Raw genomic sequence first — 15,285 nt, forward strand, 5'->3', positions numbered from 1 at the left:
TTTTAGATAAGAATGGAGTGACTTGAGATAAAGTCACTTCAATTCATACCTCTGGATCAGAATGGCTTGGAGGCAACTGTCAAATAAGTCAATATTTCATAAAGGAGTCATTTTTAAGTCAAGGGTCATGATTTAGATAAGGTTAAGGGTCAAATGTGCAGATGATGTGACAAACTCAATGGACTATGTACAGATACACCAGGATGGCATGGAGGCAACTGTGAACTTGGTAAATATTTGGGAGAGGGGTCATGTAGAGGTTAAGGGTCATGGCGTATGAGTCGGATTACAGGGTCTTGGGGTCAGATTTTCAAATGGCGTGATAATGTCAACAGAACCTATGCATATGTGCCGGGATTGCATGAAGGCAACTGTGATCTTGCTAAATATTTGCAAGAGTATGAGGTCAAGGGTCGTAGAAGAGGGTTCACATTACATGGTACAGGGCACAAAACTAAATTCTTCATATGGAATACATCATGTCTTTGAAAATTGGACAGTCTGGATCACTTCAAACTGCAATCAAGACTTACATTTACATTTGCCAGACTCTTGAATTGTAAGTTTTTTATGCTTTGGCAGAGATATACATTGCCCTTTTATACTGCTTGTTATCTTGAATATATATGTAATTTTATATTTCATTTTTTTTCAGCTTGTTCATCTGGTTACTATGGCGTTAACTGTGAAGAGAGATGTCAATGTCACAATGGAGGTCAATGCGACGCACAGACTGGAGTGTGTACTTGCACTAACGGCTGGAGAGGAAGGCTATGTGAAAAACGTGAGTAGTTTACCTGACAATTGATCACCACTCTTATTTTATTTGATCCTTTATTAAAGTATAAAATATTATAAAGTGAGTCCACATCTTCATAAGATAAGATGATAGCTAGCGATAAGTGATGAGGTTATAATCGTCATGGCAATGAGAGCATTTTGATGTTTTGTCACTCATTTACTCATGTCGGTTTGGGTATTATATTTAGGAATAAACTTAAAAACTTAGCTGTTTCTTGACAATCGAGAGATTAGCAGTGTAGAAAACATACCAGACTTCAGCTTCTGACTGTTTTACAATTTTAAAACTTTCTTAGTAGGCATCCATTCCATTGATTAAGTTTGTGATATATCATCTGCTTTCTATTCTATTTTGATGTACTTGTTTCAATGTCATATATACTGTGTTTTTTTTTTAAATCTAGATGTATATAAATAAATAAATGAAAATTGAAATGAAAGTGGGTGGTATAATGATAGCCATGTTTTTTTTAGATAAACCTGGGTTAACTTAGACCATACTTTTATGGCATGCCATTTTTCATTCACCAATTTAAATTTATTCTTATCCTGCAGCAAAATTTCGTCATAAATTGAGACGTGAAATGGGTAGAATGGTAAAATACGGAAATATCCTTAATTTTAGTGAATTAATTGATATGTTGTAATTGCCATGAATATGGAAGAAATATCATAAAGCCCACAATTTCATAGAAGTCTAGTTTCAGATTCTAGTTTAGACTAGGGTTAAACCTAGGTGTGATTGTCAAAATATCACTCAGTAGGTGGTTTCAGACCGCCTCGAAGTTCGCCAGTTCCAGGTATTCTCTGATCGGGAAATTTACCCCGATCAGAAAATACCAGGTATTTTGGTAATGTGAAAGCAAACTACGCGTAATCTCCCCGAAAGAAAATACCCGCTAAATAGTGGGTACTTGGCGAAATTACGAGAACTTTCGTGGGGATTTTTCCAAGGTCGCAGGTATTTTGGCGATGTGAAAGCAAATTACGGGAACTTTTATCCCAGCGTGTCGTTGGGCGCGGCAGCGTGGGTGGCTGCTGGGCTAGAGATTTTGAATCTCCCGCCTTGCCTGCTTATCAGACCACACTGCGCATGCTCGTAACTTCGGGAACTTATCCCGAAGGATGTGTTTCGGGGTGGTGTGAATGCAGGAATAATTAACGGGTATTTTTTAGCCTTAAAAAGTTCTCGTAATTTAACGGGGATTCTTGTGATCGAGGCGGTTTGAAACCGCCTAATGAGTTCATTTATTGTTGGTTTGATCTGTTTGGCCACTGATGTTTTTTTCCTCCCATATTTATCATCCAGCTTGTATTCCTGGTACCTTTGGCAGTCAGTGCGCAGAGACTTGCGAGTGTGGAGCTGATAATCCTTGTGATCACATCACTGGAGCTTGCAGGTGTCCTCCAGGCTACGCTGGTTATGAGTGCAACTCACGTGAGTATCTTTTATTTATTCAGTCTTCTTTATATAGGTATAGCCCTTCCAATATCCAGTGGATATCGAAGTGTTATGTCATCAGTTTTTTAGCTACTGCATTTAAGATTTTTCGTTATTTTGGAAGAGAATGAATACAACTTTCCTCACACTAAATGAGGCATGAATTGGCTAACGGTGGTCTAAGTTATGAACAAACAAGTTATGAAAGTAACAAACCAAGTTATGAACAAATGAATACCTAATATGCTCATTGATATCAGTGTTCATTGGTCTGGAGGAACAAGTAAAAAAAAAAATTTTATTTTCTTGATGAAATTTTAGAAAGATAAATGTAATACAGTATATGCAATTCAAAAGGAAAGTTCATGTGAGAAAGAACTTCAATCACATTTCATGAATGGAATGATAAAGAAAAATGGTAATGTAATTATAGTGGTTACAACATAAGCACTCAACTTTGTTTTGGGGGTCTGTTCCCACAGCCTGTCCACCCGGTACTTGGGGCCAGGATTGTGCAGAGGTGTGTACCTGTGGACGCAATACAGTGTGTAATTCAGTGACCGGGGACTGTCAGTGTAAACCAGGCTTCAGGGGACACAACTGTGAAAAAGGTAAGTAAGATAAGATACTTACTGTATGCACTACTTATTTTGTTGGGGTTTTATTCTATGGGTCGATGTGATTAAGGAGATCAACATCATGCTCAAATATTCGCTCCAATCCTTTGATGATATTAGCAATGCTCGGAATTAAAAATACGAGATAATGTCCAGAAGATTTCAATTTGGAACATTGTATTATGGAAGGAAAAAAGGGGAAAATTTGCTGTAAATGATTGGGAAATATTGGCTTGAACCCACACTTATGCTTGAATTCTTCATTATGTAATTTCTTGCTTTCTTATTGATTATAATGACCATGCTGTATTCTAAAATGATAAGTCAGACCCTTATTGATTATAATGACCATGCTGTATTCTAAAATGATAAGTCAGACCCTTATGACAAACATCTACCTATCTTTCCAATGAGTTGGAATAGCTTAATGAACTTAGAATAAATGACGGTGCACTCTTTGTGTAGAATAAATGATGGTGCACTTTTTGTGTGAAACAGTGATGGATCCAATGACCGGGCTAATAATAGTTATGTGTATTTCAAAAGCATTTAGGGGGTGTTACAAAAAAATATTTGCGATCAATTGCAAATATTCTGTTGCAATTTTACATCTGATAGATCAATGCTAGCTGCATTAAATCAGAATAAACTTCTTGTTTCAAGGAGCAGATTAGCAATCACTAATTTGTAATTAACTACAAGATTTATTTAGAGACCAAAAATAGACTTGCAATTGATCGCAAGTTTCTTGCAATGCCCCATTAGAAACACAAAGTATAGAGCACCATATTAATGTTACAGTTATCATTAATATTATCATTATTATCACTGTTGTTGTTGCGGATGTTATTCTTATTTTTAATGATTACTCTTCGATCTTTCAGATTGCAAACATGGTCGATATGGTCCTGATTGTCAGCACCATTGTAGCTGTCTCAATGGAGGCTCATGTCATATGGACGATGGTACATGTCTTTGTCAACCAGGTTTTATTGGTGCTCTCTGCGAAAGAGGTAAGATATCAGATTCTCTTTCACTATATTCTGTCCTTGTCCTCTCCCTTCCTCTCTTTCCTACCCTTCCTTCTCTCTATCTTCCTTTCTTCCTCCTTTTCTTTCTCTTCCCCTTTACCCCCTCCTTCTTGCCTCTTTCCCTTCCATCGTCATATGCTTTTCTTTACTGCACCCTCACCTTACACCTCCATTCTCAATGTGACTCTGCAAATATGAGTGTGTGAAGTATAAAGAAAATAACAAAATGGTAAGTAATTTGTCTAATCCAATTCATTTTGCATTTGGTATAGCATCTTTCCTTGCAATTACAGCGCATGTCACATTTCACTCCACTAGATGTACTATCACAGTATCAGTATTATGCAAATAATTGGTTCAAAACTTATTCAAAATTCTATAAAGTAACCTTGATATCAGCCGCTGAGATAAGTTTATCAGTGTATTGGGGCGTTGCAAGAAACTTGCGATCAATTGCAAGTCTATTTTTGTTCTTGAAATCAAGGATATGCCATGCAGTTATTTGTAAATTTCCGATTGATTGCTAATCTGCTCCATAAAACAAGAAGTGTAATCTGATTTGCTACAGTTGAAAGTGATCAATCAATTGTAGAATTGTAACAGAATATTTGCGTTTGATTGCAAATATTTTTTTGCAACACCCCTTATGTGTAGCTTCAATACTTAAAAATGCCCTATGTATTAACTACTGCATGTGAAAGTTTTTAATGATTGTTTTATTCCTCTTCCAGCTTGCCCAGAGGGTCTGTATGGTCAAGACTGTCAGCGTAAATGTATCTGCCAGAATGGTGGTACCTGTCACCATGCTTCAGGGGTGTGTGATTGCCCCCCTGGTTACACCGGTACCTTCTGTTCTACCAGTGAGTAAGATCTAGTATAGCATTGTTAGGAAGAGAAATGGGCCCTCTGACACAAGGCTTAGCTATTTTTTATGATGATTGATGACGTTGGTTAGAATTGATATGTTAAACAACAAAGTTCAAATTCAAATATTTAATTATCAATGATTTAAGCATGGTTGTTTAAGATTTTAAACACTTTTTAAAACTGTTTAAACAACTACTGTGTGATTCACATAGTAAACAGGATTGTTTAAATTATCTTTAACTGTGTATAGCAATGCTGTGATAAGAACTGGGCATTGTAAGACAGAGCTTAGCCATTTACTATGGAGACCTTTGTTTCAATGGCTAGTTGTAATAGTGATTAGAGGAATTTGGAGAAAGTAAGCATTCAATATGGTATTGAAACCCAAAAAATACTGAAAAGTTAGTTCACATCTTCATAAGATATGATAGCTGGTTAGTCATATAATGAGACAAAATGACAGTTAGTCCAATTGGGTATGGTTTACAGTCACTTGGTCTACAGGAAATTGGTCTACCGTCACAATTGTTGTTTGGTCTAAACTACAGGTGGTCTAATATCCACTTAGTCTAATTCTCATTAAGTCTGATGCCTAAATGGAGTTATTTCCACCTCGTCTTCTAATCATTTGTTACTTTGTCAAATCAAAAATTTGATTCATATACAGTTCATCTTATCATACAGACTAAATTGTATTAGACCGAGTAGATATTAGACAGCATGGGTATAGTCTAACAAAATGGTTTATGGGCTAAAGGGCAATTAGACCAAATGGTCCGTAGATAAACTGGTTGGAAAGGAGCTAGGATAGACCACGTGGGACGAGACTATATGGAAAATAGACAACACTGATGTATACCAGTTTGCAGTGTACTGTGGTTATTGTTATGATCGTGACAATATTTTGTTTCTGATTTTTCTCATTAGAATGTGCATTGGGAACCTATGGACCAGACTGCTCGCAGGTCAAGGATTGCCAATATGGCGGAGTTCTTGATGTGACTACAGGAGAGTGTCATTGTGGACTTGGATACACAGGAGAACTTTGTGATCAAGGTAAACCTGATCAGAATTATTAATCTGTCTCCGGGACCAGTCTATAAAGACTGCTTTAATGGGGACAACGACACCAAAGGCCTGTTTTATAAAGTTGTCTCTATTGCATATAACTTTATGCACGACTAGTGATCCTTTCTTGTTCTAAGTAATGTATCCCTAAGTAGCTGGCTTAGTACATAAAACTGTGTTCTAGTCATGCGTAAAGTTGTGCATAACTTACAAATAGCTTTATATGAAACATCACTATGATCTTCAGATAAGAGGTGCTACTATTCACACAAACGGTGGATATCCTGCCCTTTTAGCATATTGTAAGCCATAGACAACAACTTTTGGGAGTAAACAGGGCTTGCAAAAGGACATTAGTGCTGGTGGGCTTTGAACCCCTAACCTTTAGAATGAGAGTTCAATGTCTGAACCACTAGACCACGACACCTATTGATGTATTAATGCTGTTCATGTAACCATAAGCATATTTCATATTGTAGAATATCCATGGGGAACTTATGGTATGAGCTGCGAACAAGAATGTACTTGTGCAAACAGGGCCAAGTGTCAAATCACTTCACGAATATAGTTTTCATTTTTCAGTGTGCATATAGACTATTCAGTGCACATTGTACTGAAGTGAAAGCAATATAACCACAAACATGATTTCTTTATACATTACAGAATGCCCATGGGGAACTTATGGTATGAACTGCGAACAGGAATGTACTTGTGAAAACGGAGCAGAGTGTGATAGGATGTCAGGATGCTGTTCTTGCACACCCGGTTTCTACGGACAAAACTGTCAATTTTGTAAGTTCATTTTCCATCATTTTTTTCCTTTTTATTTAATTATGATGATAAGAACTTACTTTGATCCATAGTTATTGAGGTCTGCAACCTGTGTGCCTGTGAAAAGAGAGTTACCATCATGCTGAAAGACACGTTTATTGCCCAACTTATCAAGTGGGTCTCAAAGTATTTAGGGGTGTAGTATGCACTTTGAAAAGAACATATGGACTACTCAAGTGTGCAGTGAAATGATATGAAAATAATCTTTTGTCACTACAAAATCACACAGACAAGTAGCCTCAAGACTCATGCTATGTATTAAAAGAAATGTATAAATTTTCAATGTTCCATCACTTTTTTGTTTTTGTTTTAATTTGAATAATACAGCATGCCCAGAGGGTACCTATGGTTCTTATTGCGGTCGGATCTGTGACTGTCATAAAGACGCTACCTGTGATACAGTCACCGGTCAGTGTAGATGTCCAGCTGGTAGAACTGGACCAGAATGTAAACAAAGTAAGTAGATATGGTGCCAACATCCACCTTTACCCATCGATGGCTTCCCTGGATACAAATCTCTTGAGTGTTTTCTTTTGGAGCTATTCTGGGTATTTTTCTTTTCATACTGGCAAAGTAGCTAGTATTTCCTCATACTTGCCAACCATTCCGATTTTGGCGGAATCATCCCGATTTTTTATTGCCAATTCCGCATTACGAATATCAACTCCATAATTCCGATTTTCATTAATTTTTACATTGATAATATTGAAAAAACGGCTGGAGCGAAGGTTAGACCAATCTGAAGCTTGCGGACACCTGGATATCGCGATATCCCAAATAGCATTATTTTTCCACTAACTGAACACACTCTTGTACGTAGTTTTTAACTTTGCCTATCTCACATGGCGCGCACATTGCAGAAGCGCGTGCAAACACAGCTAGAGCGACAACACATGCAAATACAATGCATGCTGCGACGTCGCGAGCGCGAGTATACCTCGCTGCTAACCCAGGGAGCTTCGGCCTGTGCCGGATTACCGACGGGCCGGAGCTCCGTGGGTTACCGCGCTGCAAGTGCATACGTGTGCAAACCCCAAACGTACAGCTCAACGATCGTCGGATTAATGGCCAAAGGATATAGTTTTCCGTGAAATTTTGAAGCCAAAATTACAAATTTAGTGTGTGGAAACTGGATACCGTCGCCAATGCGTCGTTTGGATTGTGAATGTGAGTTGTGACTGTGATTCCGATCGTTATACAGAAAGTGCATGAGTGCAGTGGGCAGTGACTGAGTACCGGTACCGAGCCCAGTCGCGGCCCGCCCGCTTCCCGGGTCGGAGCTCCCTGGGTTAGTGAGTACCGTACCGGTGCATTTGCAATTGCATAATAAGTTCATGTGTAAGTTACATATGCATTTACACTGTTAGTCTGTTTTCGTGAAATAAAGTCAAAATTATTTAGAAATACAAGGAGTATTCTGAGAAATATCCAGTTATTATTTGTAATGGAAATACATGTTTTTGAAGTAAAAAATATGGTACAATTTCATGAAATGAATCCTGTTGATTTTCCTGTTTCATATTTCATTACTTTGGGACAAATTTAAGATATTTTTCTTCTTTGTGGACAGGTAAAAGGCACTTCAAAAGTGAAGGAAAGCCCCCATTTCATGTTCTAAAATTCCAAAAATTTCTAACCGTGGCAGGGGGGTACCCCCACACCCTTCCCGCGCAAAATGTCACACGCTCGTTACTCTGCGTGAAAAATGGATTCCTCTTTTTTTTCTTCTAAGGTTGGCAAGTATGTTTCCTTATCATGAATGAATGCTCTTCAACAGCACTCTAGTCTTTCAAGCAAGATTCTCATCATATATCACAAATATAATTCATAGGCCCGTATTCTGAAGTCAGGTTTAATTTAGACCATGGTCTAACTCTGAGCTGAAATTATGGGAAGCCAAAAGTTTCCAAATTTTTATCAAGTTGTATGTGTTTTTGTTTGCTGTGCTCTTTCCTGATTCATCAATGGTGTAGACAATGATCTATTTATATTTCCTACACAATTAGGAATGATTTGAGAGCTAAATGAGCTGAAATATTATATCTCTACTGTTCGTGATTTATGTAACAATTGGCTATCCATACTAAAACCACAACTTTAAACCTGGGTTTAAGTTAAACCCGACATGAGAATACGGGCCCATGGATACAAATATCATGGGTGTTTTCTTTTGGAGCTATTCTGGGTACTTTCCTTTGATACTGGCAAAATAGTATTTCTGTATCATGAATGAATGCTCTTGAAAATCACTCTAATCTTTCAAGCAAATTGCTCATGACACTATTATGTATACCCATCATATAAATTCATAGAGAAAGAACCTAAAATCAGAAGTTGCTTATCCAGCTAGATAGTACAGAGGTTTAGTCCAAGGGACAAGGATAATATAAGATATGCAGTAATTGGTGACCTATCTCTTAAATAATGATTTAATAGAAAATTATTGAATGTAATAAGAATACAGAAATGAGAGATAAGGATGTTAAATGTGAAAGGAAGATAGTAAATAGAGAAGAAGTAAATAGTGTAGTAGGTTTCACGTTACACCATGTATCTTCTTGGGCAAGTGTTGGTCCTGAAAAGGACCACCCAATCTCAACGTTTCGACAAGTGTGTTCTTGTCGTCTTCAGGAGAATGAGCAAAGTTTGTAAAAGCAGGAGTTATATTCTCTGTTGAAGTGCCGTATGCATGGTACCTTGTAGGGTACATGTCTCTGATTGGCTGGATAAGTCACATGACATCAACATATGTGGACGTGGGTGAAGATTGGATGGAGGAGAAAGGCAAACATATATGTAGTGGAGATCGAGTGGGTGAGGTGCTCACATTACATTTATTTTATTGATTTGTTCCTGTTTTTCTTTTTCTCTTCACCAGCCTGCCAGCCTGGGTTCCACGGGCCAAACTGTATTAATGTGTGTGCATGCTCTAACAGAACTCAGTGCAACGCAGTCACAGGTACTTGTGATTGCCCCCCTGGGCTTACAGGGGATACATGCACAGAGGGTAAGTAATAAAGGTGCTTTACAGAGGGAGTGGGTGAGGACATTGTAGTATCTTGTAGCATTGACAGGATTCATGTTGAATGAAAGTTGATTGTTTTATAGAGGGGGGGGGGGGTTAAAATCATTTTAACAGCTTATAGCTTTTATTTTTCATGTTTTCAAAGTTTTTTTCAGAGGGAGGGAGTAAGGACATTGGAAAAGCTTGTAATTTTGATAGAATTAATTATGTTTGAAGTAAAATGATATGTATAATCATAGTTTCATATCTTTTGTATGTTTCATTATGCTGTGATGATGTGTTTCAATCCTTTCACACGTTATAAATATGTTTCGTATCCAGTAAAAAAAACTATGATTGTTCATTTTATATAAACAAAGAGTTTCGTACATATGTTAGAATCAATCTTATGTTACTCTTTCATATAAAGCAAGCACACAAGGGAAGTCTGCTAGTACATGTATTTTGCATAATTTTACATAAATTTGTGTGCACACTACCATTTGCTTACGTGATATTTCCAATGTCTTCCAATCGCTTTTGTCCTAACTTTGCTTTCATACTCGAAGCTGTATGAACACTCCCATTTGCTTATGCGATGTTTTCAATGTATTTCAATGACTTTATTCACACAGAGTGTACTCCAGGAAAGTTTGGTCCTAACTGTGCTTTCAACTGTGATTGTTCAAATGGTGCTACGTGTGATACAAGGACGGGATCTTGTAGATGTATAAATAACTTTATTGGTGCTCAATGTGAACATGGTATGTTATCTCACTTCATTACACTATTGGAGAATTTTTTCTTCTTGGGGGGGGGGGCATTTCTCATAATGAAATTCTGCCTAAACCAAAGAAAATTCAGTTTGCGGCCATGTAGCCAAATAGAGTGTTTTCAAAAAGCTGTTATGCATGACAGGCTACCTCTTCTTAATGTATGTCTATTCAAACTTTTTATGTTGCATACGTATTGACATAGAACCTGGTGTAATAAGTATGATACTCTTTCAAATCTCTACATTAATAATAATAATGATGTGACTTATAAAGCGCCAAATCCACTCTGTAGAGTGCTCAAGGTGCATAAAGAGCTAAGAGTTAAATAACAAAGTTTTTAGAAGATTTTTTAAAGTTTCGACAGATGTACATTTTTAGAGGGAACAACGGCAAGCTTTGAAAAGTGCAGAATAGAAGTTGGATGTATGTAATACACTTAATCATGCTCCATAGACATAATTCATGACACATGGCAGCGATAATATCATAATGATGATTTTCATTTTATCTTCACTAGGTGGTATGTATGCTTTTCCAACGCCATCAACACCTCGTAGAGGGGACATAGGACCGAATGGATTCTATTAACGGCAAACCATCTCTGAAATACATAGACTCTGGGAAAAAAAACGTGATTCCGGCAGCAGCATTGTCACACCCTGCCAACACGCTTTGGTTGATTTTCCGAACACACCTAGTATTTTGATGAGCCAGACAGAGCTGATGGGGAACGTTTCATGAAAGGACTTGTCGGATGTTTCATCTAACGGTCCAACGGTTACTATAGCAACAGTAAGATACCTGTGCTTCTCAGCCAATCAAAACCAAGGAAAGTTGTCAGGTGACCAATGCTGATGAAACGCTCTCCAGGAGACGGCTTCAGTCAAAGTATGATTAATGAATATTCATGATCCAGGAGGTCAACTCAGGTCAGCATTGACATTCTTGGTCACAAGAGGGCAGCGTTGCATCATTTCCTCTGGCTATGCTGTAAGAAAAATGACGTGGGGGGTCTTAATCACAACAAACAGCAGATCAGTCATCTCGGCTTGAACTGAAGTTTCAAATGGTTGTTCACTAAAGGATTATGAAAGGATGTTTTAAAGTGTGTTTATACTCCAAGTGTATTCCGATAAGGCACCTTTCTAAACGTCTATGTCACATCTTTTTAGCAGGAATCCCTTAATTAACTGAAGGTGCTAAGTGTTTTCACTGTGGATTTTCCTCATTCCCCATTTGTTTGTCATAAGAAATGAATGTGAGAATGATCGATGAAAAGACTATGATGGATTCCTGCATGCCTTACAGTAAGGTGCTTCAGTGAAATGTGTAACGTTGTGGGCGGTCACACCTGAAAGTTTAATCCAGCTCATGCCAGCCACCGAACGTAGGCTCTGGCTTTCCTTCTGATCATTCTTTTTGATAAGAAGAATTACCATTTTGTCAACAACACAAAATTATTTCTTCAGATATAAAATTGGAAGACTTTAAATTTTGTTCCAGCAAAAGGCAATTTTTATATCAAGAATAGGGAATGCTTGATATTAAGATACAGGAATTAAATGAGTTGATGGCTTGTCATACATAACACTAAGAAGGCGAATGCTGATTAAAATGTCCAGGTTTAACAATGATAGTATTCTTCTTGTGACCAAGCAACTCATTCTTATCCTCTGCTCATCCATGTCATCTTGCAAATAAAAATCATTTTTATCCTCATCATGTGATTTTTATCATTATCCCAGCATTATTTATTGTACATTGTAAGAGGTTTTTCAAATAGCAACCATAACAAATTGGGTCACTCGCTGCATAAAGAAAACCTCAGAAAGATTTAATTTGTGATATTCGCATGGTACTCTTAAACTCGTAGCAAGGAATAAGTTGTGCATGAAATTTGATCGTTTTAAGTTATAAATGTTAATATTTCTATGAAATTGGAATCATAGAGCGACAATGAATGCACAAGTTTAGAATCCTCATCAAATATAAATATATATATTCATGTAGATATTGTGTTGATGCATACTTTGTAAATGTGAATGTTTGTATCAAGATTTTAACTATTGCAAATGGTAAAACGTTTTACGCTTGTCATCTTATTTTTTTTTCTAGAGCCCAAAATGTTATTAGTAAGGTATTGGAATAAAAAAAAATGTCGCAGCATTTTCATATATGATAAAGAATATAAGAGAGAGAAAGAGGGGGTTAGAGAGAGAGAAAATGAGGGGGGGTAGAGAGAAAAAATGGGTGTATATGTTTATCTTCCATTACATATTCTTTTTCTGTATTAATAAGAAAGTTAATAATCTATCTCTATGCAAAGTAGTATAACAATTATGCAATTTGCTGCAGTTACTCTCAACCATTAAGTTAAAAGAAAAAAATTATGGTTGTTGGAGAATTTGCAAGTAGATATTTGCAACTAAACTCCCATGTATTTTTTAGTTATAAAATCAAGGCATTTGTTGAGATGTGTATCAATAGAATCCCATATTTTGTTATATGTATTCATTAGCATCCTATCATGTTTCAATTGATTCAGGTATTTCATATAATTCCATTATTTTCTAACTCTTGTATTAGCTAAGAGGACAGGCCCTCTGCCTTTTCAGAGATTTACTCGTGTAAAACTATCAGAACAAAGTTCCTCTTGAACTGTATCAATGTAGGCACCTCAATGCTTATGTATAGAATTAATTACTGTTTATTTATTCTCAATTCGAATCCTGTGCATTTAACATTTGTTCTTTCTGAAAAAAGAACTGTAGAATTTTTTTCTCTTGTTATCAGCGGTGTTTATCAATGCTGTATTGGATTTTTATGATTTCTTGTTGTAGTGATACAGAGGTGGATTTTACGCTGTGTAAAGTAACAGTTATTTATGTGTGTGTGTATTTGGACGACCTCTGATGTGTAGGGTCGTTTTTTTTTTAATGTTATCGCTTTGCTTGTTTTGTAATTTATATATATGCTGACTTCAGCACCACAGAGGCTGAACGGACAGTTTTGTAAGTAAGCATCATGATCTATTTTTAAACTAACTTTTTGTTAGAACAGTACATTTCTTTAAAAGGTTGAAGAGGTGAAATAGGGTGGATTTTCAATTAAATAAGCACCTCTGCCAAAATGTGCAACTGGCCAATTTTTTCGGGAAAAAAAATCAAAGTTGCCTTCAAACAAGCCAAAGATCTCGAAGGCTAGATATTAATGATATCTTTCAATCATGTAAAAAAAATTGAGAATAAGCCTGTGTAGAGTATTTTACAGCATGCCACTGCCATTTAAAAAAAAATATTTAACCCATAATGCATTTGGCAGTTGGCTATAGTCACCAATATCATATTTGGTTGTTACGTTTATACAGTATTACATCAATTGTCATATCTTGTCGGGATATCAATTCAAAACACTTGCTCATTTTACGACAAACCAGGCGAAAGACATTGGAAAAATGTTCTTATTCTTCATATAACCGGTCAACAATGGTATCATCATTTCTAACTTATACTTATTCTAATATATTTAAATCTTCACCTGGAATCAGTTTGTGATAATTAAGCTGTAGTATCTAAGTTTTAAAAATCATTTCTTCTGTCCTTGACAATTGTGGAAACTGTAATTTCAGTAATGTTATGGGAGAAAAAAAATAAGAAAAAAAAGTATTAATGCTGCTTCACTGCATTTATGTAAGTAGGTATATATTTTGTTTGACGATACATGCTAGCTTTTAATCTTTGACTCTATGGTAATATTAAGAGACCAATTTGACCAGTAGTCTTAATCTCAGGATGTAACAATTATATATTAGCTTCATAATGTTTGTATGTTCAACTATCTTCAAATAACCACTTTTTATGAGGAAAACTTAGTATGAAATTTACATTTTATTACCAATCATATGTGAAGAATATGTCTTTCTCCAAAACTAACCCAATATTGGTCAAAATCTATACCATCTTAAATCATATGAATGATAGACTTTCTTCTCATGAAATCAACAATGTCTTTTTTTTCTCGGGACAGATTTATAAAGTTGTATGTATCATTAAAAATACAATTTCCGCTTTAAAAATGACCAATAATTTCTACTAACATCGGCATGTTAATTATGTTTAAGTAATATATATATGTTAACGTATATATAAATGAAACTTGTGAGAATTCTTTGATAAAGTAGAGTCTGAAGCAGCAATATTGAGTCGGAATATAAATTATGATATTTTAAATAATTTCTAAATTTCCAATCATATTTTGTATAAAACTCAACTCTTTTTTTTTCTTGCTGTATTTTTTTGGAATTCGTAATAAATTGATCTATTGTAGATCACATGGTATGTAAATAATCTTTGTTTTCTTGGATAATTCCTTTGCATCTTGTGATGGGTATTTTATTGATTCTAGATCTGGGGGGTGTTTCACAAAGACTTAGAGTCGCACTTAAATGTCTTGTTGCGTGCAGTATAAAAGGCATGACAGCATTGGTCAGATCATGCCAAGAGGACGCGCACTATTGCGTATTGATCAATAAGATTGCGCGTTGCATATAATGTACGCGTCGACATTTAAGTTTCTTCATTTTATTTTTATTGGATTTATATCACAAGACTCTTTATCCAGTATTGTTACTTTTGATGTTTTTGCTCATTTACAACAAAAGAAACCCCAAGAAAATCTCCAGGCTTCTTTAGCTCCCTCTGAACTTCCCTTTCTCTCTCATTCACTTCCCATACCTGAACTTTCTACTACACACATTCCACACATTTGTGTGTTTCAGAATACCTAGTACATGCGCCACCATATCAAATTCTGCACATAAAGCCAAACATAAAACGTAACCTCCAAAACT

At 36.1% G+C, this 15,285-nt stretch overlaps 1 protein-coding gene across 2 annotated transcripts in view; it reads left to right on the plus strand.

Moving 5' to 3' along the window:
- The window catches only part of LOC121427831 (multiple epidermal growth factor-like domains protein 6), a 35,976-nt gene extending 21,197 nt beyond the window's left edge, over nucleotides 1-14,779 (plus strand). For both annotated transcript variants that reach the window (XM_041624399.1, XM_041624398.1), the window contains 11 exons: nucleotides 656-784; nucleotides 2,111-2,239; nucleotides 2,725-2,853; nucleotides 3,744-3,872; nucleotides 4,622-4,750; nucleotides 5,685-5,813; nucleotides 6,489-6,617; nucleotides 6,984-7,112; nucleotides 9,535-9,663; nucleotides 10,296-10,424; nucleotides 10,954-14,779. In XM_041624399.1, coding sequence (XP_041480333.1) covers nucleotides 656-784; nucleotides 2,111-2,239; nucleotides 2,725-2,853; nucleotides 3,744-3,872; nucleotides 4,622-4,750; nucleotides 5,685-5,813; nucleotides 6,489-6,617; nucleotides 6,984-7,112; nucleotides 9,535-9,663; nucleotides 10,296-10,424; nucleotides 10,954-11,024 — 1,361 coding nt within the window. In that variant the 3' untranslated portion in view covers nucleotides 11,025-14,779. The remainder of the gene's footprint in view (nucleotides 1-655; nucleotides 785-2,110; nucleotides 2,240-2,724; nucleotides 2,854-3,743; nucleotides 3,873-4,621; nucleotides 4,751-5,684; nucleotides 5,814-6,488; nucleotides 6,618-6,983; nucleotides 7,113-9,534; nucleotides 9,664-10,295; nucleotides 10,425-10,953) is intronic.
- The last annotated feature ends 506 nt before the right edge of the window (nucleotides 14,780-15,285 follow it).

Source organism: Lytechinus variegatus, chromosome 14, assembly GCF_018143015.1.
Source record: "Lytechinus variegatus isolate NC3 chromosome 14, Lvar_3.0, whole genome shotgun sequence".
NCBI classification, from domain to species: Eukaryota; Metazoa; Echinodermata; class Echinoidea; order Temnopleuroida; family Toxopneustidae; genus Lytechinus; species Lytechinus variegatus.